Source organism: Mirounga angustirostris, unplaced genomic scaffold (assembly GCF_029215605.1).
Source record: "Mirounga angustirostris isolate CCGP_5_RB_7025 unplaced genomic scaffold, mMirAng1.0.hap1 SCAF_5, whole genome shotgun sequence".
In the NCBI taxonomy this organism is placed as follows: Eukaryota; Metazoa; Chordata; class Mammalia; order Carnivora; family Phocidae; genus Mirounga; species Mirounga angustirostris.
In genome coordinates this window covers 78523695-78549664 of record NW_026991713.1, presented here as the reverse complement: position 1 = coordinate 78549664, position 25970 = coordinate 78523695, and the positions used below count along the sequence as shown (strand labels likewise).

The window sequence follows — 25970 nt, the reverse complement described above, 5'->3', positions numbered from 1 at the left end:
ATTTAAAAAAATCGAGCGGGCCAGCAAAATGATCACATAATTGGATATCATAACAAGGCCAAGTTGCTACAAAATTTTCTAAATAATTTCTGTACTTAACTCACAGTTGACCATAATAGTGAACCAGTTCACAGACCACATTTTATTTTTTTTAAATTTTTTTTATTTTTAAAGACTTTATTTTTTTGAGAGAGACAGAGAAAGAGCGGTGGGAAGGGTCAGAGTGAGAGAGAGAGAGAGAGAGAGAGAGATGCAGACTCCCCGCCGAGCAGGAAGCATCAGCAGGAAGCCCCATGCGGGGCTGGATCCCAGGACCCGGAGTCCACAACCGAGCTGAAGGCAGACGCTCAACCGACTGAGCCACCCAGGCGCCCCCACAGACCACATTTTAAATCACACTACTTCAGAGCAGTCTTTCTCAAATGGTTTTGGCCCAGTGTAAGGAACACTTTCTTGGGACGCCTGGGTGGCTCAGTCGATTAAACATCTGCCTTCGGCTCAGATCATGATCCCAGGGTCCTGGGATCAAGCACCAGGTCAGGTTCCTTGCTCAGTGGAGAGTCTGCTTCTCCCTCCCCCTCTCCTTCCATCCCTCCCCAGCTTGTGTGCTCTCTCTCTCTGTCCCAAATAAATAGAAAATCTTAAAAAAAAAAAAAAAAGATATACTTTTTTTACATCAATATGCAATACATATGCATGCCTGCCTCCTCCCCACTACACTGAAATCATGGGAATGTCAGCTACCTAAAGGCAGAGGTATTTTTCTTTTTTTTTTTCCTTGTCGTTTTCACTGTTCTGTCTCCCATACCTGGCACATGGTAGGCCTTCAATCAGTATTTATTACATGCAGATGTGTATATATATAACTGAAAAGTTTCACAAAACAGTACTTAACCTTTTCTTCCTGTGAGACTCTCTGATGTTTTCTGTTTTGTTCAAATAAACGTTGATTGCAATCTGCTAAATTTATTTCACTACCTTCTAATTGTAGGGGTCATGACCCACAGTTGAGCAAACCCTCCTTTAGAGGGTGTGTATAGTAGACAACTTGTCCTTTCCCTCCCTCTTAGAGCTCTGAGTAGCTGTGACCCACCCCGCCCTCTGTAGGCGACAATCTGGGTCTTACAGATCCCGGAACTGCTGACCTCTTACCAGCTCAGGCTAGGTTGGTAGACCTGCCAGAAAACTAGGAGACATAGGAATCCCCAGATTTTTAAGAACTAGAAAGAAGAGATGGGTGGAGGTTAGGTTAGAGTAGATGGAAAAATCAGAAGTTAAAACCTGCTCAGACCCCCTAATACTCCTCCATATTCTATTGGGAACTAAGTTTGCAAACTCTTATAAATAAAATCATCACAATGGATTTAGTTTACCTGCATTTTGAAGAGTGTGAAAATTCATTTTGTTAGATTGTAGGTGATAGCAACAATCCATTTCATCCAAATTTATCTTAAAGGTCAGGGTGAGGAGACAGGTTTTTGACACATGCACCTAAGAGGAAGGTCACACTATTCTCTGAAACATATAGGAGACTATGTTTATATACTCCCTATATAAAGAATATATATAGGAATCTGGGAGCTAGAATCATTCCGTCAGAGGTGTGCCTATTCGAAGAGCCACGGAAACACAGCGCCATGCTGAGAGCATGCTACCACATGAGCTGCTGAGGATGCGGCCGTCAGACGTAGTCTCCATTTCACGGAGCTCACAGCTTAGTCAAGGAGACGAATACTACAAAATTAAGGCTCTCATGGACTCATGCCCAGGGTGCTCTGAGAGGGGCAACAAGGCCTTGGCGGCAAGGATGCCTGAGCTGAGTCTTGAAAGTAAGTGTCGCGGGTAGGGGGATGAGGTAACTGGGTTATGGACATCAAAGAGGGCAAGTGATGTAATGAGCACTGGGTGTTATATGCAACTGATGAATCACTAAGTTCTACCTCTGAAACTAAGAATATACTATATGTTAATTAATTGAATTTAAATAAAATTATTTAAAAAGAAAAAAAGTAAGTGTCCCAGGGCATCTGAGGGTGGTCCAAGCAGGGAGGAGCAGCTCTCATGACCACACAGAGGGAAGAGGGCAGGTGCTGCGTGCTCAGGGAAGGGTATATTGTGCAGCGTGACAGGCAGGGATGGGTGCCTTGGAGGTAGTAATTAATCTGGGTTAAAAGCTCATGAAAAGGGTCAAGGTTGGCAGTCCTAGTCAGGGCTGAGTAGCTGTTTGATAAATACCTTTTGAGAACAACATGGGTTTGGGGCTTAAATCATACTTCTTGAGGACCTTGGACAAATTCATAACTTCTTCTTGCAGTCATAATAGCTAATAACAGTAGATAAGGAGAAAGGGACATTCTTTAACTTTCTCAGAAGATCTTCAGATTTACCGATATTTAATACAATCCACTTTTCAAATAGCAGCAGTGTCCTTTTATTCAAGAAGTAAAGGATCTTGGCTTATTGTGTGCACAATTTTATCAATTCCCTTGAGGTTATCCTTCCTAAATATTAATAGCTTTGAGCTGAGAAACTCATTTCCTTTTATCTTGTCCTGTTTTCCCTGGCTGTTTCATTTATCTGAATGCTTACCAGCTGGGCCCCATCATCTTTTGTAGCTTTTCATTTTAGTGAGCAAGAGAAGTAACTTTCACTAAGGTGCAGTCATTAATACTTGCTCTTTATGCTCTGCTTGACAAATTCTCTGTGAGAGGCCGTTTCTGAGCATGTGTTTTTGTTTATGCAGGTGGTTAAAATAAGTATTTTCTTATTTGCTTTGTAAATATTTGGTGAGCCCTCGGTGTGCTTGAGGTCATGATAGAAAAATAAAATATTTAAGACAACATATCATGTTCAAGGGTGTTTGAAAATCCTATTTTCTAAAGATACAGATGAAAAAATATAAATATTTGATTATGGAAATATATAATATAAATATTATGATTATGGAAAATCTCAAATATATAAAAGTGTACAAAGAATAGTATAATGTTACCCCACATACTTATCACCCACCTTCAACAATCATGGCTAATCTTGTTTCATCTATATCTTTACCCTTATTCCCTTCCCTTTATTATCTTAAAGCAAATTCCAGAGGTATCATTTTATCAGGGAATATTTTGCTAATAATCTCTAAAAAAAAAAAAGTAAGAACTCTTAAAAAATAACTATTATAACTTAAAAATTAAAATAATTCCCTAATATCATCAGTGTTCAAACTTTCAATTGTATCATCAATATTACACCTACTTTACAGTTTGACAGATTTTAAAATGTATGTTTTAACATTAGATATCACCCCTGCTGCCAACAGCCCCAGTCTCTTCTGTTTTCAACACTTCCCATGCACCTTGACCTCCACTTCTTCCTTGCCTTTTCAAGTGATTCTGAATTAATTTTCTAGGTATGTTAGAGCAGATTGGAGGTGAAAAGGATTTGAACTAATATAGTAGAGAGGAGAAAGTATGTGATGACAGCTACATAGCAGAGAACCAGAAAGCAAGGAGGATTGTGTAAGAATCATAAAATGTTGTGGACATAAGGACTTAGTAGTTGAAGTTTAAAGGGAGAGAGTTTTCGGGTTGAAACCTGAATTGCTTATTCAGAGCTGTTATTTTGGGATCAAAAGAAACAGTGAGTGGGGAGAGGAGTTCTATCCTTGTTTACCTTGGTAACCAGTTCCAACCTTGTCTTGGGTGGAGCTTGTAGTCCTAAAAGGAAAGATGGCCTCTTATGCTCTAGCACAGTGATTGAGTGTGCACCACGATCATCTGGACAGCTTGTAAAAACCCAGATTGCTGGGCCCTGCCCCTAGAGTTTCTCATTCAGTAAGTTTTGGGTGTGGCCCAAGGATTTGCATGCTAACTAGCTTCCAGGTGATGCTGCTGCTGGTCCAGGAACCACACCTTGAGAACCACTGATAGTCCTAACTTCTCTCTTTTCGTCTTTCCATTTTTTTGCTGCATACATTGGGAATCATTGTATAATTGATGAATGTCCCTAATGAGCATCTGGGGGGGGGAGGAATTGATGAGAAGTCTGTGGGTAATTTATGTGAAAATACATTATTTTCATAATGGCCACATAATAATATGGCACTCTACCCAGTCTAGTGGAATGTTTGTAAACATTCTCTCAAATGGAGGGATTCCTTCTTTTAAGTGCGTTGTATTGGTCTCGGCACTAACTTAGAAGTTCTCTTTCAAACCTAAACATTTTAGCTAAGGAAAGCTGAGAAAGCTAGGACAGATGTCATTTTTGCCCAAGTTTAGAACAAACTTACTAATTTTCTTAGTCTTTTTTTTTTTTTCTTTCTTCACAGAGAGACTGGGCAGCTAGCCTGCCCTAAAACATCAGTCAGTCAGCAACCCAGGAAAAAGTGTGGTTTTCTGCCAACTCTTTAGCTACCACGCCCATTGTTGGAACTTTCCTTAATACTCTATCCCGTACACATCTACTCTAAATGGGTCCTGACCAAGCTTGAAATATACCCAAAACATGCTTCTATTGGGTCTTTCTTTTTATCCTTTACTATAACATATAATATATGACTGTTTCCCTAGGAGATTACTTTTCTAAGACTTCTCTAAACTTTTTTTTATTGAGCCACTGGAATAGGAAACCACCAGACTGAGGACTCCTGCAAACAGAGCTGATCTCTGTTTACATTATCCAACAAATAGGGCTTTCTCAAATTTGAGCTATGACCTTAAACCCAAACCCCACTCCTTTGTTGTGGTGGTTGTATTTTCTGGTACTTTTTCCCTTCAGCAAGTCATTCAAAGAAGTATATTATTAGCTATTTAGAATTCAGAAATGAATTTGCTATCGTATGAGAATTACTAGTTGTTGAAGGTTTAATTTTCTAAATGGTTTTATGCACCCAGAAGGCTAAATTATAATCAGCAGGTTTCTGGGTAAGCAAAGAATTAGAACAAAGGGACTTGGATATTCTGAGTCTTTTATTTTGGGGGCGCCTGGGTGGCTCAGTTGGTTAAGTGACTGCCTTCGGCTCGGGTCATGATCCTGGAGTCCCGGGATCAAGTCCTGCATTGGGCTCCCTGCTCAGCGGGGAGTCTGCTTCTCCTCTGACCCTCCTCCCTCTCATGCTCTCTGTCTCTCATTCTCTCTCTCGCAAATAAATAAAATCTTAAAAAAAAAACCAAAAAACAAAACCGAGTCTTTTATTTTGGACCTCAAGTCTATAATTGGGTTATTCATTATCCTTGATTTATGACATCATTATAAGTCCACGCATTTCCTACTTATTACTAATCCACTTACTTAGTTCATTTTAAAACTACAGTTTCATCTTTAATTACTAGCAGTCTTCATTCCTAATTTTTAAAATTTGAGATGAAATTTACATACAGTGAAATGCACGCATCTTAAGTGTACAGTTGAATGAGTTCTGACAAACGTATAAACTTGTATAGCCAACTACTCAATCAGCATATTGAAGAGGAGGTCCCCCAGGATCATTTGCCACTTCCTGTAAGTAACTGTTTTCCTACTTTCTATCACTATAGATTGCCTGTTCTCGATTCATATAGAAGGGATCATATAGTACATCATCGTTGATGTCTGGCTTCGTTTGTCAGCATAATATTGCCTGTGTCAGCACTTCAGTCTTTTCTATTGTGGAGTAACATTCCACTCACTGTGTTTGCAGTAATATTAAGTATGGAGGGATGTCCAGGGGAATCTTCGTCTCAGAAATGTTTCTGGGGATGTAGGAAAATCTTTATAGAGCATAGGATTTTCTGAAGTCTTTCCATTTAGGCTTTCTATTTTTTTTTTTTAAAGATTTATTTTATTTATTTGACAGAGAGAGAGATAGCAAGAGCAGGAACACAAGCAGGGGGAGTGGGAGAGGGAGAAGCAGGCTTCCCACCAAGCAGGGAGCCCGATGTAGGGCTCGATCCCAGGACCCTGGGACCATGACCTGAGCCGAAGGCAGCTGCTTAACAACTGAGCCACCCAGGTGCCCCTAGGCTTTCTATTTTTAAAAATACTTTGCCCCAGCCATGAAAGTTGACATAGTTTTATCAACACAGATGCTCATTAAATTAGGCTGCCTCTAAAATAACTCAAGGCATGAGCAAGTCAGAATTTTAATAAACAATAAATATGGAAATTCTGTTTTAATATTAGTACTTTACCACTTCAGTTTGCTGTTCTTACTCTTCCGTGTAGTCTTTTGAAGTCCATTTGGAATTTATTGAGACTTTGTTGCTTTGCATATATGGACTATCCTGATGAATATAACATGACTTAAAAAGAATGTATATTTTGCATTTGGGTGTTTTCTTATATAAATCAAATTAGGTCAGGATGGTTGAAGCTGTTGTTCAAATCTTCTATGCTATTGCTGGACTTTTTTCCTACCTTGTACCTACCTTTGCTATTCTGAAAGAGATTTGAAAATGACAGGTGGGACAAAACAAAACAAAACAAAGGACAGGACCATACACTTAAATCTAGCCATATCAAAAATTACATCAAATATAAATGACTTAATGTAATTCTCCTTTAATTGTGTTGGGTTTTGCCTTATATATTTGGAAGTTCTGTTATTAGTTGCAAAAACATTTGCAGTTGTTATGACTTCCTGATGAATTGATCATTATAAAATATCTCTTTCTAGTAATACTTCTCAATTGAAAGCCATTTTTCTTATATTAATATAGCCACTCCTGGGGCGCCTGGGTGGCTCAGTCGTTCAGCGTCTGCCTTCGGCTCAGGTCATGATCCCAGGGTCCTGGGATCGAGCCCCGCATCGGGCTCCCTGCTAGGTGGGAAGCCTGCTTCTCCCTCTCCTTCTCCCTCTCCCTCTCCCTCTCCCCTGCTTGTGATCCTGCTCTCACTGTGTCTCTCTCTGTCAAATAAATAAATAAAATCTTTAAAAAAAAAAAAAAATATATATATATAGCCACTCCTTTCTTAGGCTTACTATGTATATGGCATTTCATTTTGCATCCTTTTATTTTTATATTTCTTTAAAGTATACCTCTATTAACAGCATATAGTTAGGTCTTTTTTTTTTTTGCTAGTCTGGCAGTCTCTGGCTTTTAATAGTGTTCATTCTGTTTATATTTAATATAATTATTTATATGATTGAATTTAAATCTACCATCTTGCCATTTGATTTTTGTTTCTCCCATCTGTTCATTGTTCCATTATTGCCTCCTTTTGAATTGAGGATTTTATTAGTATTCCATTTCATTAACCTAATTGGCTTTTTACTAATACCTCTTTATTTTGTAATCTTAATGGATTACATTGTATATTCTTAACTTATCACTGTCTACCATGAATTAGTATTAAACATCTTTGTTTATAATGTAAGAGGTTTATTTACCCCTTTCTTCCTTTTGAGCCAATAAGACTTTGATATTCTTCATGATCCTAGCTACTCTCCATCCCATGGACTGGGGAGTGCCCACAGGTAAAAGATGTATAAACACGAATCTCACTCATTATGGTTCCCTTTACTCGAGAGCTGAATTCCCTTCCGTTTCTACCAGCTTTTGTTCACTCTCCAGTTTCTTCAAAACTGTTTTTATATTTTATCCAGTGTTTTGTATTGCTATTTGTGGGGTAGTTTGTCCTATAAAATCTACACCGTTATCAGAAGTGGAGTTCTCACTGCGCCTGGGTGGCTCAGTCATTAAGCGTCTGCCTTCGGCTCAGATCAGGATCCCAGGGTCCTGGGATCGAGCCCCGCATCGGGCTCCCTGCTGTGCGGGAAGCCTGCTTCTCCCTCTCCCACTCCCCCTGCTTCTGTTCCCTCTCTCTCTGTGTCTCTGTCAAATAAATAAATAAAATCTTTAAAAAAAGAAGTGGAGTTCTCATTTTGCCATTTTTAATAATGTACTAAGCACTCTTCTGAATCCATTACCTAACTCAAAAACCTGACAGTAATCTTTATTTAACTATGTAACTCTTCCTCTCAGTCTATCCCCCCATATCCCTGACTTGAGGTAGCCATCATTCTGAATTTCATGTTACTATTTCCTCTTTTCTGTTTGTGTAGTTATGTTGAATCTATATGTATTTCTAAAATATATTTATATTTGTATTGTTTTAATTTTAAAAAGTCTCACTGAATTTATTGGAGAGTTATTTTTATTTGCTATTCTACTGCATAGATTTATTCATACCACACATTGCTTTAGTTTGTCTTGACAAGTGTATGTAATTACATTGTGTAAATACACCAGTTTATTAATCTTCTCTGTGTTGGACATTTGGTTTGTGTCCACGATTTTGGCCTTGCAGAGAGTCCTACCATGAACATTTGTGTGTGTCCATGATTATGTGCCTTGGTGTAAATATTGTTAGAGCAAAAATGAATATGTTTAATTTTAGATGACAATGCCAAACTTATTCCAACTGGTTAAGCCATTTTACATTCCCACCGCCATTCTGTAAGAGATTCTTTGAATCAACATCCTCTGTAATACTGGCTAATGTCAAATTTTTTTTTTTTTAACCAGTTGACTAGGTATAAAATGGTATCACATTGTTGTCTAAAATTCCTTGTGTTGATGACATTAAGTCTCTATGTGTTTATCGGCCAAAGATATTTTCTGTTATACATCTGTTCATGTCCTCACCTCTCCTCTTTTTAAATCAATTTGTAGGAATTCTATCCTTTGAATACCACTGAACCAGACCACCTCTAGTGACTACGTTTAATTTATGAAACAGATCTTAGGCCTTTGAATCCATCATTCTCTCATACTACCCTATTTGATTTGCAAACCCTTCTAAACTCTTGACCCCCTTTTCCTGCTCCATTTTTCCCCTTTAACACCTACCACCTTTGCAATATTAAATACATTTTTATTGACTGTTTTACTGTCTTCCCCTTTCTTTTTTTTTAAAGATTTTATTTATTTATTTGAAAGAGAGAGAATGAGAGAGAGAGAGAGAGCACATGAGAGGGGGGAGGGTCAGAGGGAGAAGCAGACTCCCCACCAAGCAGGGAGCCTGATGCGGGACTCGATCCCGGGACTCCAGGATCATGACCTGAGCCGAAGGCAGTCGCTTAACCAACTGAGCCACCCAGGCGCCCCTGTCTTCCCCTTTCTATTACATGCAGGCTGCTACATGATAAGTATAGAGATTGAGATAAGCATTTATTAACATTTATTGCAATTTAATATTGTCATTTGTTAAAGGACTGGAAATTAAAAAAACAACTTTGAAAACCACAGTCTAAGTTCTCATACCTCCATGTCAGAACGTTTGAAAGGCTCATTGAACAGAACGAGAAGAAGTATATAACTACCTGTCATAGGTGAAAAAAGTGTTCATGCTATACACAAATACAGTTGCTAACAAAGATGAATATTTGTTTTTCTAAGTTAATGAGGTGGTGAGTTTTTCTAATATGAGCATTAGCCATTGTTATAGCTGAGCCTGGCTTGTATCTCTTTGTGTTATTTTTATATTTATCATAGTATCTATATCTCTTTGAAGAGCTACTTTTAAAATGAAAGGGAATGCAGGCCACTTAATTATATGAAATTCAGGGACTGCATGGTCTCCGCTTAAACCTTTATATTCTCAGTCGTCACTGAGTTTTGAGTTTTCATCCTGAAGTGTGACTATTAAGTTTGCTTCCTACCTCTCTGGACTGTGCAAGTAAATATCTGAGAACTACCTAAGTTCTTAACGTTGCTTTGTTAACTCCCTTACTTCTGGGTGGCTGTAAACACTTGCCTTGAGTACTTTTGTGCTGTAGTTTTCCACATAAAATGATACAATATTTTACAACTTCTGAAGTTGAGTAAAGTTCTGGGAAATCTGAGACGAAATCTCTAAAAACTATAAAATCAAAGTAATGTTTCACAACTTTAATATGGCATTTTATCAGAATGAATGCAGAGTAGAGAACTGATACAAGAAGCTGTTTATCAGAGCTGTAAATATGTTTATAAAAGTAAAGTGGTGAGATCTGGCTGCTTGGAAAATGTGGGCAAAGTTTTCTTTTAAAGAGCATACCCTTTATTTCCCAGCTATTTGCTACACCACAATATCTGCAAAGTAGCTAAGGTCTTATTTAGGCCTTTTGGGAGAATTTACATGGGTGCTTAGTCTGGAACTTGAAGTGTATTAATTTATATTGGAAATCACATAGCCTTGAGTTTTTCTTGTTCATAATTAAATTTTTTGCAAGAATAATTCCAATATATTTGTAACAGATAAAAGAATGAGTAGATTGTGTCATAATTTCAGCATAAACCTATTTTTCAGATAAGATGAGATAAACAGAAATTTAATATGTATTATAGTGGAGGTCAGACAGACCTAGGTTAAAACCTGGCCTTTACCATGTATATTTATGTGCTGTGTTTCTATGCAAAAACCAACAAACATCTTTGATATCACCTATCTAATAGAGACAAGTGTATCCATTTTATTGGGCTGTTGTCATGATTAGGGATTATGAATAATTTATGTACATGTAGAGGGACCACCATAGACCCTTGTACATGGTAGTTGTTGTTATATTACAAAATACCGTGGCTGTGTGTGTGTTTACTATATATGCTAGTAAACCCTTTTCTTAGCTAAGTCCTATGGTAAATCCTTATACAGAGGAAAAAAAAACAAAAACAAAGGCAAAATTGAAAGAGCAGAAATTGGGTGGGGCTGGTGCAGGCAGAAAAAAAATCTCACCTACTGAGCATTCCTGATGGCCCTCAGGAAGTTTCCACAGCCATCCCTGGTGCCCTTCACGGAGGCCTCGAGCTCTGTAGAGTGCATCATGGAAACTGTTCTACTGGACTTTAAACACCTTGCGTGCAATAGCTGAAACTTATTTTATTACCTGGTAGAGCATGTGGTCTTGCAGTACGGTAGACGGCCGGCCACAGCGTGTTAAGTGACTCAGGTAATTCAGCTCTGCTACTACAGAAATTCTCTCTCCCTATCTGACGTCTAGGTGGGGTTGTAATTTGACGTTGAGCTATCCCACCTGCCAGGAAGCATGTGTCATTTAAAGGCTATAATGGTAACATCATTGTTTTTTCAGATCTAGGTTGAAATTTGCCCTTGACGGATACCAAAATGATGAGTGACGCAAGTGACATGTTGGCAGCGGCGTTGGAGCAGATGGATGGGATTATAGCAGGTAATCTGCGTCCTCTGAAGGACGGACTCAGGACGTTTACACTGCACTCTTGGCTTTTCCATTCCGACTCTTTTATTACCTTTCCACTTTCTTATTTTCATTTATTGGCTGCCTCTAGATTCCCTGTGGTTTCATCTTGGTCCCTCTTCTCCATTTTATACCAGTATTATTCTCAAACTTTATTTTAAAATGTCAAATTCCATTTCCATCCTAGAGTTCTGACTCAAGGATAAACTGCATCTCACGTGATTTCGGTGCAGGTAGTCTGTGGGCCACACTGAGGGATACTGCTCTACCCAGTATCCATGGATATTCTGATCTGTTCCCTTGAATTCGACATTTACTTTCCCACCAATGACTCTCACTTCTATTTACTTTCTCAATTCTCTGCTAAGCTTTGGGTCTCTAACTGCCAATCAGGTATCTCCTTTGAAATAGCCTATATGCACATCCGTGTCATCAGGTAAAGCTTTGAGCTCATTTTCTTTCCTCAGAAGCCTCTCTAGTAGTCTTTATCTCATCTAATTTCATAACCTTCCATCCACGCAGTTTCCTAAATAGAAATTTAAGTCACTCTAGACCTTTGTCCCTCATAGTCCCTGCTTAGTCAAGTTTTATCACTTCTTTCTCCCTTTAAATTCAACATTCCCTTTGATTCCCTCTAAAATCTGTCCTGTCTGTGCTTACCTCTGCCCTGCTTTATCCTAGCAACCCTCTTCCTTGATGTTCTTGACACTCTTGCTTTCCCGGTCTACTCCATCATTTTCTAGACTACCGCAATTTCCTTTCTGAAACACATATCTGGTCGTATTCCTCACTTGTTAAGAATCTTGAGTGATTCTGTGTTGTGGAAGTGGAGCAAAAACAATGTAGACCATGACCTCCTTGTTTTCTCATCATGACCAAAGGGACTGACCAGTAGGTGAACCCTTTCATGCCCTTGTGGTCTCCCAGGGGTAGTGGCTCCCTAAGGTCTCATGTCACATTTTGTGTTTTGTCATAGGAGAAGTACCTTTATGTATTTAGGAACCCATGGTCATGAAGAGAGGGTTGAAGGAGCTAGTGGGTGGGGTTGTCATCCACCTGATGGTCAGGGTCAAGATGCTCTTAGCCTCTACTGCTCCTCCATTCTAGCTATTCTGGCCCCTGTTGCTTATCTTCTCTGGTCATAAATTTGACCCTACTCTGTTTTAGTGGTTCGAAGAAACCACAGGGGTTTTCCTTGTCAGAGGTTCTTCCCTTGAGGGACATGGCATGTCATAGTTTGGCCTCCTTTGTTGTACTTGTATATCCCAAGACCAGATTTTAATTTGTCCTCCTTTGTAGATTAGACCACATCTTGTGTACTGTATTCAGTTCTTGGAATACCAATTTCAAAGAGGTTATTGGTAAAACTTAAGAGGAGGCAAACATGAAGGTGAAGAATTTAACAACCTCATCTGGTAAGGAAGGAGCTGGTTAAGTTTAACCTGGAAAAGTATATTCTTGCTCAAGGCGTGAGAGATACTTTCACACAGTTGAAGGACTATTAGGTGGAAAAGAGATTGGACTTACTGTGTCATAGTTTCAAAAAATATAACCAGAGCCAGATCTAAGCTATTATCAGAGGCTATAACCTTAAACTCTTAGTGAAACTCTAGTCAAGAGAAGTGGTATTTCTGGACAGTAGTTGAGGGTTGACATTTTATATACTCCACTAGATGAGTGTATTTGTTCCTTAACCCTGGTAGGGCTTCAGGACCAACATTAGAGTTATTCAGAAAATCAAGATTTCCTGGGTCCCACCTCACCCTGAGTCGGTCAATAGGTTAATGGGTAGGACCTGGGTTTATGTTCTCAAATTAATATCAGTAGCTCTCCACCTAAGGTAGGAGGGAGATATGACTGCAAATATTTGAGGAGTTTTTCTATATACACATCTCTCCCCTATACCCCACTTTGTTTTGTGATGGAGACTTAACAGAGTAGAAGGTTATTGTGGGCACATCTATTTTTAATGTATTATTGGGTGATCCTAATGCTTAAAACTGCTGGAATAGGACATTATAGTCTGCTTTGTTTTTAATGCTCTTCTGTTCTTCCCTTTCCCTAACATACTCTCCTCAATTTCTATTTTTCTGGATTCTCCTCTCAGCCTTACATGGTTTCTGAGGGGATTGATGCAGAGGTTATGTGAAGCATTTAGCATTGGGCCTAGCATATCAATGGTTACCATTATTATGGTTTGGCAGATTTTGGTCCAGATCATTTGGTCCAGTTTTAAGGAAGGTCAGTGGAATGGACTAACTGAAAGAAAATTCCTCTCCCCATGGTTGGAATTGATCAAAGCTGTATGGCCAACTGGTGAGAGAATTTATACATCGGTTCACAGTTTTCTTCCAATTATAAGACCCTCAGATTAATGAGGTGGTAGTCTAAATATCATAATTATTGACACTTAAATATGAAGTTAGTACATATATTAATAGTATGTATATTTGGCAGACCAGAAAATAAAAATCAAAGAGATGAAGAGGTATATATGAGTGCTTTCTGAACAGGCTCTGGGTGAGTTATGTAGATTTAAGTCATAGAATGCTTTCCTTTATAAGTAATAGGAAAAAAATGACTGTAAAACTATTTTTTAAAGCTGATATTAGCAAGAGCATTTGATGCTATGCTGCAAATAAAATCATGGGAGAAAATGTTAATACATACACACTCATTCATATATACACAAATGTATACATGTAATTCATTGAACTTCTCCAGAGATGAAATTCTGGTAAATTAACTGGGAGTTGGTCCTGTTACCCTTGACATTATGTTATGCAATTTCCACCTCAATGTGCAAACTTTTTTTAAAGGAATTTCTCAAAACTTTATGGTACCTAAATTTATATTTTGGGAGTACTTGGCTCTATCCAAGCTGATCTGCTACCTTCTTAGCCCTTATTTCCATGAAGTCAGCACATCTTTCACCAAAGCCCATTCATTATATTCTTACTGTACTACACAGTTGGCCTCCCAATTAGGTATTTGGCGATTGATATTTACCATCAATTATGTGGGTTTTATTTTTTGCACCAAATCACTATGACTTGGAAATGATTGAATTATTTTCTTTTCCTTTTTGCTTGTTTTGATTATCCCTCACTGTGACTGGACTTGCTTGCCACCCTCAGCTTTAGTATATTATCTAATATAAATCCTGTTGCTCTCTCTGTGATTTTGTGGGTTTTTTTGTTTGTTTTTTTTAAACCCAGGTTCTAAGGCCCTGGAATATTCCAATGGGATTTTTGATTGCCAGTCTCCCACCTCCCCATTCATGGGAAGCCTTCGAGCTCTGCACCTTGTGGAAGACCTGCGTGGCTTATTAGAGATGATGGACACAGATGAAAAGGAAGGTTTGAGATGCCAGATCCCAGATTCAACAGCAGAAACGGTCGTCGAATGGCTTCAGAGTCAAATGGTAGATATCGGCACGTTACAGATCCCATGCTGTGAATCTTTTGTTGCTTATTCCAGAATTTAGAACATAGAGTAACTGATGAGAACAAGAAAAAAAAAGTACAGGGCAACAGGTTTGCTGTGATTTTTATCCCTTAATGCATCCCAATTCCCTTTAAGGATAATGTTAATGTACATTTCATGGGTTCCAGCACATCACCTCGTTTTGCCTATAAAGGTGGACTGACTAGCTTTCAAATTTTGCTTGGATGACCTGCTGTGGCCCAAAACAAATTGTCCTGTAAGGGAAAGAACCTTGCACGTAATAAATGCTTTCTCAGTACTATTGGGAGGTCCTATAAAAAGGACCCAATAACAATTCAAGTATGAAGTACAGTGAATAGACGCTTCCAAAAGCAGCGATGTGGAGGTCTGCAGCAGTATTTGATATAAGGTGCCATCTAGCGGTCTATGGGGGTCATGCCAGTTCTAGTGCGTGAGGGAAGTTGTAGAATTGGGCTTTAAATGGCGTTCTTCTTCATTGAACAATGAGGCCCCTTTCTAGGCATCCGTCTCAAAGATGGATGGTGTGGCAGATCTGCCCTTTCCCTGAATACAGTGGTAAATACCATGGTTTTAATACGTGTAGAACAAATAAAATCTAAAGAATGCCACTAAAAATATTCAAAGAAGATAGAAAAAGTGTTCATTCTGTAATACAGTAATGCCACCGAACAATACACTTAAGAATGGTAAAAATGATAAATTTTCTGTGTGTATATTACCACCACCAAAAATGAGAACATTAATAGTGTGATAAAATTGATGGTTGGATTGTATCTTGGCATTTACCAATGCAGGTGCTGGAGACGGCAGGCCTGAATTTTGATTTTGGCACTGATCTTAGAGGCTTGTATAATTTGGGGGAAATTTTTTAAACTGTTTGTCTCAAGTTTCCTCATTTGTGAAATGGGGACGATAGCTTCTGCCACATGGGATTGTGAGTCCCATGAGCTAATTTATGAGTGCTTGTCAGTGAGCCTGGTGGATGAGTCAAAAATGTAATACACTGAAGAGTGGATTGTAGAGAGTGGAGGGAAAATCATGGGATTCCTTTGCAAAGAGGGAAAGAGAGTGTTGGCTCCAATTACACGTTACTCATACGTAATTCACTTTTTTGACAAGAGTACAGACATTTTTCAGACTATGGAGAAGCTTTCACAATATTTTGGAAAGACTTATTACTAGTGGCATAATTAAGATTTCATTTATGTTTAATGATAGCCAATTTGGGAGTTCACGTACTTAAGACTGATACTGATCTTCTCATTAGTGCAACTGGGCATTTGCAGTTCTAATTACTTCGCCTGGGCCAGGGAGATCCCCTGGTTTCCTGTTGGATGTCACTTCTTCCTTCCCTACTGATTTCTGTTGCCTGTGTTGTTGTTTCATATGATCAGAAGCTGGATGAGAAGAAAGAAAATAGTCACGCTAGTCGTTTGTTACTGGAGAAGGGATATTAAATCTATAAGAATGAATTTGTTTTAATAAAGTAGCTATAGCTGTAGCCTTCTAAACACCGACAAGTTTAAGACTCAGAAGTTCCTCTCCTGTGGTTAAAAAAAAAAAAAAAATCTATTGACTATGCCGTATTTGGTCAAGTACTGAGGTAGAATTCTTTGTTTTGATTGTGAAATGTTATCCTGTTAATACAAATATTAATGATGGAGAATTACATGCTTTATCAAGCTCTAAGTTTAAGAGGGCAAATAGAAAAAATATGTCAAATTGTTTGAGCCAAGCAAGCAGTTTCCGTTTGCTTTAGGTCTAACTCCGTGAGTTGCCTAGAACATTCATACAGTGCTTTTCCCAATAGATGAAGTTGAGGATCATGACCTTGATCAGGGCATGAAATATCCCACAAGTGTCTGGTTATTTGGCGGTTTTAATATGAGGCATTCTCAAAATCAGGAGAAATGACAAAAGTACAGTTTTCAACAAAGTGAGTGGAAATGCGATGACAGAAGTCCAAACCAGGCATCGTGGCTGATGAGATAAAGTGAAGTGTGCCTCCCTGGCTTCTGACCTGATAAGTCTCAATACATTTCTGTCTTATTCCTACATTTAAAAAATTAGTGATATTAATTGCAAGTGTATCTTTTTCAAAAATTTTTTAGGAGAAGTTTCATAAAAATAAATACCCATAATTTAAAGAGTTCAGAAGTGAGGCACGTTTTCTCCAGGCCCCTGACTCTCCTCCACGTGACCCATTCCAGGCCCGCCATCCTCAGATCCCCCGCTGCTCTCTGCCCAGCTTCTCTTTTCATGTGTGCCTCCAGGGAATGTTTGTTCAAGCCTTGGCAAACAAGGCACATCTTAAGATTGTATTCTGTACGGGGTCACAAATTATCTGAGTTATGCAGTGTCTCACTAAGACGTCCTTGCTAACGTGAAGACTGCTTTCCCCCTTCTGGCACCAGGCTTCTGGTAAACTCCCATGAAAAGCATCCACAGATACAAGACAACGAATGGAGCGAGTCAGCAGAATTCTTGGGAGAAGCCAGAGCAGTGTGATAAGTGAGAGATGCACTTTTAATGAAATCCCTGGTGACCGGTGTTGGTGAGGACTGAATGGAAAGAGATGTGTCTGTTCTTTCATGAAAGTGAGTCAAGAAAGGCTAAGTGGCAAGAAAAACAGGGACAGCCTTTTTTCTTGATCTCGTGTTATCCTTCTCAAAGTAGAAGATTCTCTTGCTATATCTGCATCCTGTCACATTGCTGGCTTTCGGGAAATATTGGAAACGAAGGAATAATGGGTGAGCATATGAATATTGTAAGCTACTCGAATAGAGCTGGGCCTTAGCTTCTAGGGCTCTTCTAGTCTTCATCCTTCTGTAGCTCAGAGGGCTTGGGAGTATCCCTGCGACCAGGATAGCATAGTCTCAACATGTACCCTTCTCCGCCCTGCAGAAGCTTCAGGGAACATGGTGGTGTGCATGAAAATGAGGTGAGGAAGGGCCAGAACACATCTCCCCTACTTAAGTAAGGTGTCTAAGAGAACCTTTTAGGAAACACTAAAGATAGCCATCAAACTCTGCACTGGCCACGGAGGCACAAATAAGGGCTACGCATGCATCCGCTGGATCATGGCCTAGCCACTGGAGCTTGGCAACAGATAACCAGATACTTCCAGGGACGCTCCCTCAAGATATTTCTAATGAGATTGGCAGATGAAAGCACTTGGCATCTGCGGCTCTTACAGGCCTTTGGGATGTAGTTCCATTTGTGGAGTAGTGCATCCTAGAAGTTGGCCTGCTGCTGGGATCCTTCTTACCCCAGAGCACGTGTTTTTGCTCCCGTTGGCTATTGATTGAAGAAGGTGCTTTCTGTTTCTGGGAAACAAGCACTGAGAAAATTAAAACCCAGAAATAAGAGCCATAATCTGATTTTGACCATGTCTGCAATCTCGACTTGGAAAGTACGTAAGATATTCAGGCTTCTCCTGAGCGTCGGGCTTCGATGCACTTTCTGCTGACATTGAATAAATGGGCATTTTTTCTAGGAGAGCATCACGCTTGGGCTTTTTGGGTGTGTTGAAGTGTATATGAGCTTGATTTCTTCCTTTGGTTTTCTTTTTGAGCGGAGATGTTGAGATTTTGGAATAAATAGAGGGCTTCCTGAAAAGGTTGTCCCCGTTGCCCTGGTCTCGTATTTATTTTTTAGAGCCGTAACAGAAATTTCAGAGGGAAAAATAAATGGGGTGTTTCAAGATTGATGGAGGCAGAGGTGCGATAATACGTAGGGGTACCAGCCAACCAGAAGGGATGCTCCAGTGGCTCCCAGTGGTAGTGGTGTTGCCCCGAGATCATTATGTACAGTACCAGGAGAGAACCTCACCACCCTGATTCCATCACACTTGGTGAGAGGACAGGGGAGCCTGGTGGCTTGATTTCCAGCACTGTTGAGAATCACGTTCGTTGGTTCTTTGGACAGTAGCATATGGGTAGCGTATGAGATTCCTTCTTGTGCTGTTAGACCCCAGTGAAACGTGACTGTGATGTTCATGGCTTTCCAGTTTTTCTCCATCTTTCCTCCTACTGCAGTGTCTAGTAGAGGGCAGGCAACGAATTTCTGCACCCAGTGGTGGAGATGTAATGCTGATTAGGATGCATGAGGCCCTTGTAGGAGACAGTTCTTTGGGTAGCTGGAGATAACATTTAATTAAAAGAGCTTTAGCAGGCTTCGCCTTCCTTTTTCTTTCTTGATATGGAATTTTGAAAAATGTAATCATGAAATCAAAAACTGGATGGCAGTTTTTAAAACTCATTTAAAAAATAAGTGTATTGACTTCGGTGGAGAGTGTGTGTGTTGGGGGCGCGGTGCGTGTGTATGTGTTACAACACCAGTCCGACTATTTCTTAACATTTGTTGTCCTTATAAAATTGAACCAATTTTCTTTTCCCCGTTTTAATTTAGCTACTCACCACTCTGATTTGGGAATGTTATATTCAAACTGGGTTCTATGTTACAACATAAGTAAGTGTAATTGTCGCAAATCACTGCTTGTTGGTTGATTCGGGATTTAGACAGGACAACAGAGCTCAGGAAAGAAGGATAAAGCAAAACAAAGGTTGGGGGGAGAGGGGAGACAACTGGAGCCCAATGCAAACCAACAGAACTAAGAAAATTAAAGGAAAACATAGCATGATGCTTTAAGTAAAAATAACGGGCAAAATGTTCCTGCCTAGCTTGAAGTAATAACTGTTGATATCGTGTGATGGGTATCTAAGGTCTCTACTTTTATAAATAAAATGAAATTTTGTGTAATAAAATGTTTTTTGAAAGGGAGGCACAGAAGGTAAGATGCTAACATTTATTACATCTTTATACTTGATAATTAAAAGGAAATTAATATAAATAGAAGCGCTTCTATTTAGGTGATAATGGGTGAGGTATAGTGTGCCTTTAACATTGTATGGAGCATCTGCCATGTGAATCCAGGCAATTCATATTCCCAGGTGTGATTGCTCACTAACTTTAGGATTCTATAATTCTGTAAGGAATAGAGCTTTTTAGACATTTTCCCCCTGTCATGCCAGGAAAATCTGGCAAACACTATGAGTTCCTCAATTACAGTATCACTGTTACATCGAGCTGGATCCCTTGCCCTTCCTTTCCCTCCCTAGTGTCCCATATCCCCCTCCACACACACACTATTAGTTGGATGCTATATACTATTAAAATCCTGAAGTTGATGCCACTTTTGACTTAAACTTCCAGTTGGATCAAATGTGGTCAATAAGGGGTTGCATCATGAGTTAAAGTAGGAAGAGTTATTTTGAAGGCATCTCTGGGATTTTGAGTAATTTAGGCTGGTGTTCAGTGCTTTGGATGTCAAATCGACTCAACAAGAGTTGATACTCAATGTGTTTTTAATTCTATCCTACGATTTTGTAAGAATCTTGGGAGAATCAAGAGAAATGTAAGATAGTTTTGCCCTGAGGGACCATTACGAAGAATAAGTGACCAACTCTCATAAGATCACTAGTAAGCCATCCATGGCAGAATATGATGAAAAGCTAAATGATGAAGAATAAGACAAGACACAGAACGGAAGCCAGTGTAGGGAGAAAAGGGAATATGGCACAAGAAGGGGAGGTGGGAACTGGCTGTGAAAAATGGATTTGTAGAGGCAGAGAGGAACGGGGGGGGGGGGCGGTGAATATAGTGGTGGACACAGAGCCTTGGAGTAGATTTTGGAGAGGGGAATGGAAGAAAGTTCATTAGGAGGAAGAAATTGAGAATGGTAAGGGTAGAGGTGATAATTATAAGGGAAGCAGGAAATCAAGGTTCCAAAGGTTATATGGAATAATGAGCTTTTAGAAGGAGTTTAGACTCAATTTCCCCAAGATTGGCAGGAGGAAAGAGGAGGAGGACGTCAGGGGATATTTACTGTGCTTTGGAGAAGATAGTACATAAGGGAGTTCATGCAAGGTAGTCTCAAGTATAGTCCATTAAAAAGGCTCTGAGAACACCTCCTAAACATGGTAGGAAGAGGGACTACAGGCTTGAGGTCAACCACTGAGTACGTGTCAGGTTGTAGGGAAAACATGAATAAAAGTCTTGCTGAGAAGCAAGAGGGCCAAGTTACAACCAAGCATTCATCTTGTATTCATCCAGCGTTTATTGAACACTATCATTCATTGTTCATTCTGCAGTCATTTGGTTCGAACTCAACTGTGTGTCAGATGCAAAGGCAAACCTACTCACTAAGAAGACAGTTTGTTGGACGAGAGGAATATATATGTAGCCAAGTCTAACCTAATTCGTTCATTGTGATGCCTGCCGTGATGAGCGTTCATCCGGAATCTCTAGCTGGCATATGAGTGAACGGGTAATTCAAGGAAGACTTCACAGACCAAGCCCGGATTGAGCTGGACTTCAAGGATGAGGAAGGATGAGGAAAGGGCGGGAAATACTGTCCATGCAGAAAGAATAGAATTTAGAGAGCACGCCATGTCTGGGGAGGTTTTGAGTGGTCTGGTAGGTAAAGCATGGGAGTTGGAGGAAAAATAGAGGTGGTAGGGTATTTGCCTCATGTCATTTACCTCTCGCTAATATTTTTAAGGCAAAGGTAACAGAATTGGCAGAAATACAAATAAATGTGTGAAGAGACTAGACCTTTACCTGCTTGAATAAGTCAACACACTACTTTAAAAGTATTTAACTACTCCACTGGTGCCTCTTAACTTTTGCTTTATTTTGCAATGGTGACCTGTGGTGTTTAAAAAAAAAAAAATTTGCTCAAGCATTATGAGCTCTCATAAATATCACTAGTCTTGAGAAGTGTGAGCATGCTCATTGTGAGTCAATTTTTAGTATTTTGATTTTAAGATCATTTTGTGATACTGATTTTGGGACATCTGATTTCCATATCATGTGCAGTAGCTTCGTGAAACCCTTCTAGAACTTGCTATAGCAACACTTCTAATCTTTCTATAATTTCCTTCAGTCAGAAGAAATAACAACTTTTGCTTTTTATCCTCAGTGAACAGAAACCTTTTTTTTTCTACCTAATGAAATATATGTTTAGGGGCGCCTGGGTGGCTCAGTTGTTAAGCGTCTGCCTTCGGCTCGGGTCATGGTCCCAGGGTCCTGGGATCGAGCCCCGCATTGGGCTCCCTGCTCGGCGGGAAACCTGTTTCTCCCTCTCCCACTCCCCCTGCTTGTGTTCCCTCTCTCGCTGTGTCTCTCTGTCAAATAAATAAATAAAATCTTAAAAAAAAAAAAAAAGAAATATATGTTTATAAAACTTCGCTTATGTGGGGCTTTAAAAGCAGATGCATGCTAACCTTCATAATCAGAATGAGGAATTTAAAGCTGTATAGGGCCAGTCTGAGCACTTCCTTAGATTGAGAACATGTATTGTACATCCTGGCTCTGTTCCAAAAAACTGTCCTCAAGAAGTTACATAAATTTCATTTTCATGGTAGTCCCCAGTGTTGGAAGTCTTTCAGGCCACTCTATCCAACTCCTCCTAGTATTTGTAATTTAATTCTGGGTACTTTACTTTACAATATGAACAGAATTATGCTGTGGTAAATGTGCAGGTATGTGGTCAAGCAGCTGATGTTAAAAACTTTATCCACTCTAAATACACGTTGCAGGCTTCCTTCCTCAGTTAGATTCTAATTCTTTTGTGGCTTCATGGGGAATATATCCAGTGCATCTGAATTTTTAGAAGCAACATCCTGAAATTTCCTTTTGCGTTAAAGCTCACGTGAGTGTGTGTGTGTGTGTGTTTTCTTCTCAACACATGCCTTTTGTTATTCCCAGAATTTATATGGGAAACTGCATTATTTGGAAAGGTAGAATAATAATACCAGTTATTTCTGGAATAATAGATGTCACATCTGCCATGTCCTGGGCGGTAAGGATGAGTGTGTTTCTCTGGTTTTAAAACCTGAAGTTATTGCCTTTTTTTTTTTTTTTTAAGATTTTATTTATTTGAGAGAGACAGACAGACAGAGATAGCGAGAGAGAGCATGAGCAGGGAGGAGAGGGAGAAGCAGGCTCACCACTGAGCAGGGAGCCCAGTGAGGGGCTCAACCCCAGGACCCTGGGATCATGACCTGAGCCGAAGGCAAACGCTTAACCGACTGAGCCACCCAGGCGCCCCTGAAGTTATTTGCTTTTTTGATTGAACTCTGGATGGCCCCATCTAACCAGTTTGAGCTCCACTGGCTTTTATTTCTGTTGTATTTGAAGGAGGAATCAGGAAATTCTATTGGGATTACCCATTATATGATTATGAACTATTTAAATGAGATAACAAGGGACATACCACATATACTGCTATATTTCAAAGTGACGTTTTTATGCTGTCTGCTCTCTCTGAGCCTTTTCATGTGTCTCCTTAATGACTTTTATATATGAGACAGCTGAGGGGAAAAAATGTGACTCGCTTTCCCAATCTGTGCTTCCTTCGGCATTTTACCGTGCATAAACATGTCCGAATCTGATTAAAAGGTGCGGGGCCAGAGGGAGGGGAAGAAAGAGAGCACGAGTCTAAGCAGAGCACCGGGCTAGTGCTGTGGTTGCAGGATGACACCTGTTTCCAGGCTCTGTGCAGGAGCTTGGCATAACATTATAGAATGGAGCAAACTCACAAGAAGTTAGTCAAGTCAGGATGGGACCTGATAAAGTGCCCATGAGGAGGGCTAGTCAGTGCTGCGGGGGGGACGTCATTGTGGACTGATTCCTAAGCTTCCAGGGCAAGAAAGAAAGGCTTCAAAGACAAAGGGAAGACTTGCCCTGTGATTTGGTCCTGAGTAGCAGGGAAGAAGCTGGTGTGAGCTGCCCCGCATCCCCGATGCAGGCATTTGCAGTCCTGGATTTGAAACTTGGGAGGAGAGGGGAGGGACGTAAGGGCATCTCAGGACATTCCCACTGTCCCCACTCAGAATTAGTAGCACTGAGCATTCAGGGGGTAATTAGGGATTTTGTGCCTGAGCACACACTCGCAAAACTTGGCGTGACCCGGCTGTGCATCCACGGCCAATGAATGTTAGTAACCACTGTTCCTTTTAGGTCATGATTTTCTGCTTGATGAGAAGTTGTCTGGCTTGGTGATAACATGCCTAAATGCGTAGCATGCCTGTTTTACCTATTTTGAGGTAAATGAACCAAGTTGCAGTCTCATATTTTCGATTAGTGGCAGCAAGAGCTGGGCTGAATTCCATTCAGGTTCCTTGGATTAAAAACGTATGCCATCACACAATACATCACCAGTTTTTGATGCAGTGATGTGTTGTATGGTGACTAACGTAACATAATAAAATAAAATTTAAGAAAAGAAAAGAAAATCCACTGCAAGATTCTGGGGGAAAAAAAAATATGCCATTTTATTTGCCCACAGTAGTTTCAGTTTTAAAGAGAGTGAAGCCTTACCCATACTACTTCATCTTTTTTTAAAAAATTTTTTTATTGTTATTACATCATTAGTTTTACATTACATCATTAGTTTTAGATGTAGTGTTCCATGATTCATTGTGTGTGCATAACACCCAGTGCTCCATGCAGAACGTGCCCTCCTCAATACCCATCACCAGGCTAACCCATCCTCCCACCCCCCTCCCCTCTAGAGCCCTCAGTTTGTTTTTCAGAGTCCATCGTCTCTCATGGTTTGTCTACCCCTCCAATTTCCCCCCCTTCATTCTTTCCCTCCTGCTACCTTCTTCTTCTTCTTTTTTTTTTTCTTAACATATATTGCATTATTTGTTTCAGAGGTACAGATCTGAGATTCAACAGTCTTGCACAATTCACAGTGCTTACCAGAGCACATACCCTCCCCAGTGTCTATCACCCAGTCACCCCATCCCTCCCACCCCACCCCCCACTCCAGCAACCCTCAGTTTCCTGAGATTAAGAATTCCTCATATCAGTGGGGTCATATGATACATGTCTTTCTCTGTTTGACTTATTTCGCTCAGCAAAACACCCTCCAGTTCCATCCATGTCGTTGCAACTGGCAAGATCTCATTCCTTTTGATGGCTGCATAATATTCCATTGTATATATATACCACATCTTTATCCATTCATCTGTCGATGGACATCTTGGCTCTTTCCACAGCTTGGCTATTGTGGACATTGCTGCTATAAACATCAGGATGCACATACCCTTTCGGATCCCTACTTTTGTATCTTTGGGGTAAATACCCAGTAGTGCAATTGCTGGATCATATGGTAGCTCTATTTTCAACTTTTTGAGGAACCTCCATACGGTTTTCCAGAGTGGCTGCACCAGCTTGCATTCCCACCAACAGTGTAGGAGGGTTCCCCTTTCTCCGCATCCCCGCCAGCATCTGTCATTTCCTGACTTGTTAATTTTAGCCATTCTGACTGGTGTGAGGTGGTATCTCATTGAGGTTTTGATTTGGATTTCCCTGATGCCGAGTGATGTTGAGCACTTTTTCATGTGTCTGTTGGCCATTTGGATGTCTTCTCATACTACTTCATCTTTTCAGACAAATGGACACCTGCCCGGGAATGGAGAGGTGTATCAAGAAAGGCTAGCACGTTTAGAAAATGATAAAGAATCTCTCGTTCTTCAGGCAAGTGATTTTAAAATGCTGTTCTTTCTTCATGACATATTCACAAAGGCCACTTTAAATTGGGATGGCATATTCAGATGCTTCTAGGAGCCACTAATAGAAATAAGTGCGTAGGCCATCTGTACACAATAGGGAGTGGTGGGGACTGTGGCAGCACAAGGGTATGCTTACCCTGTCTAGAGTGAGCAGCCTGGACTCTCTGATGACAGACACAGTGTCATCTAAGCTGATTTTCTGATCTGATCTGTCATCTTATTTGATCTGATTTTTTTTAATATACAGCACAAATTGCAATTTTATACTATAGATATTCATAAACCTGAATATTTCTGAATCTGAATATATTTAATTTTTCAACTTTAAAAATGATACCATGAGCCAAACAGAACATGAGTGAGTAATGGAGTCTGGTTTAATGGCTAAATTTGAGTTTTCCTCTTCATAATGTTTTAAATGCATGACAAATATTTTTATTTTGGTATTTTGAGCTAACTAAATTGCAGTAGATTTACTAGACTGGTGATCATTGGGGAAAAACCCACGTTTTCTTTTTTTTTTTTTTTAAGACTTTATTTATTTATTTGACAGAGAGAGAGCGCGAGAGAGGGAACACAAGCAGGGGGAGAGGGAGAAGCAGGCTCTCCGCGGAGCAGGGAGCCCGATGCGGGGCTCGATCCCAGGACCCTGGGATCGTGACCTGAGCCGAAGGCAGACGCTTAACTGACTGAGCCACCCAGGCACCCCGACTCACATTTTCAATAAGCACCAAGGATAAAAGACTAAT

At 39.9% G+C, this 25970-nt stretch overlaps 1 protein-coding gene across 11 annotated transcripts in view; it reads left to right on the top strand.

The window, feature by feature from the left end:
- The window catches only part of PPFIBP1 (PPFIA binding protein 1), a 177914-nt gene that overhangs the window by 107920 nt on the left and 44024 nt on the right, over nucleotides 1-25970 (top strand). For all 11 annotated transcript variants that reach the window (XM_045873708.3, XM_045873703.3, XM_064591470.1 and 8 more), the window contains 3 exons: nucleotides 11045-11143; nucleotides 14389-14594; nucleotides 25100-25186. In XM_045873708.3, coding sequence (XP_045729664.1) covers nucleotides 11080-11143; nucleotides 14389-14594; nucleotides 25100-25186 — 357 coding nt within the window. In that variant the 5' untranslated portion in view covers nucleotides 11045-11079. The remainder of the gene's footprint in view (nucleotides 1-11044; nucleotides 11144-14388; nucleotides 14595-25099; nucleotides 25187-25970) is intronic.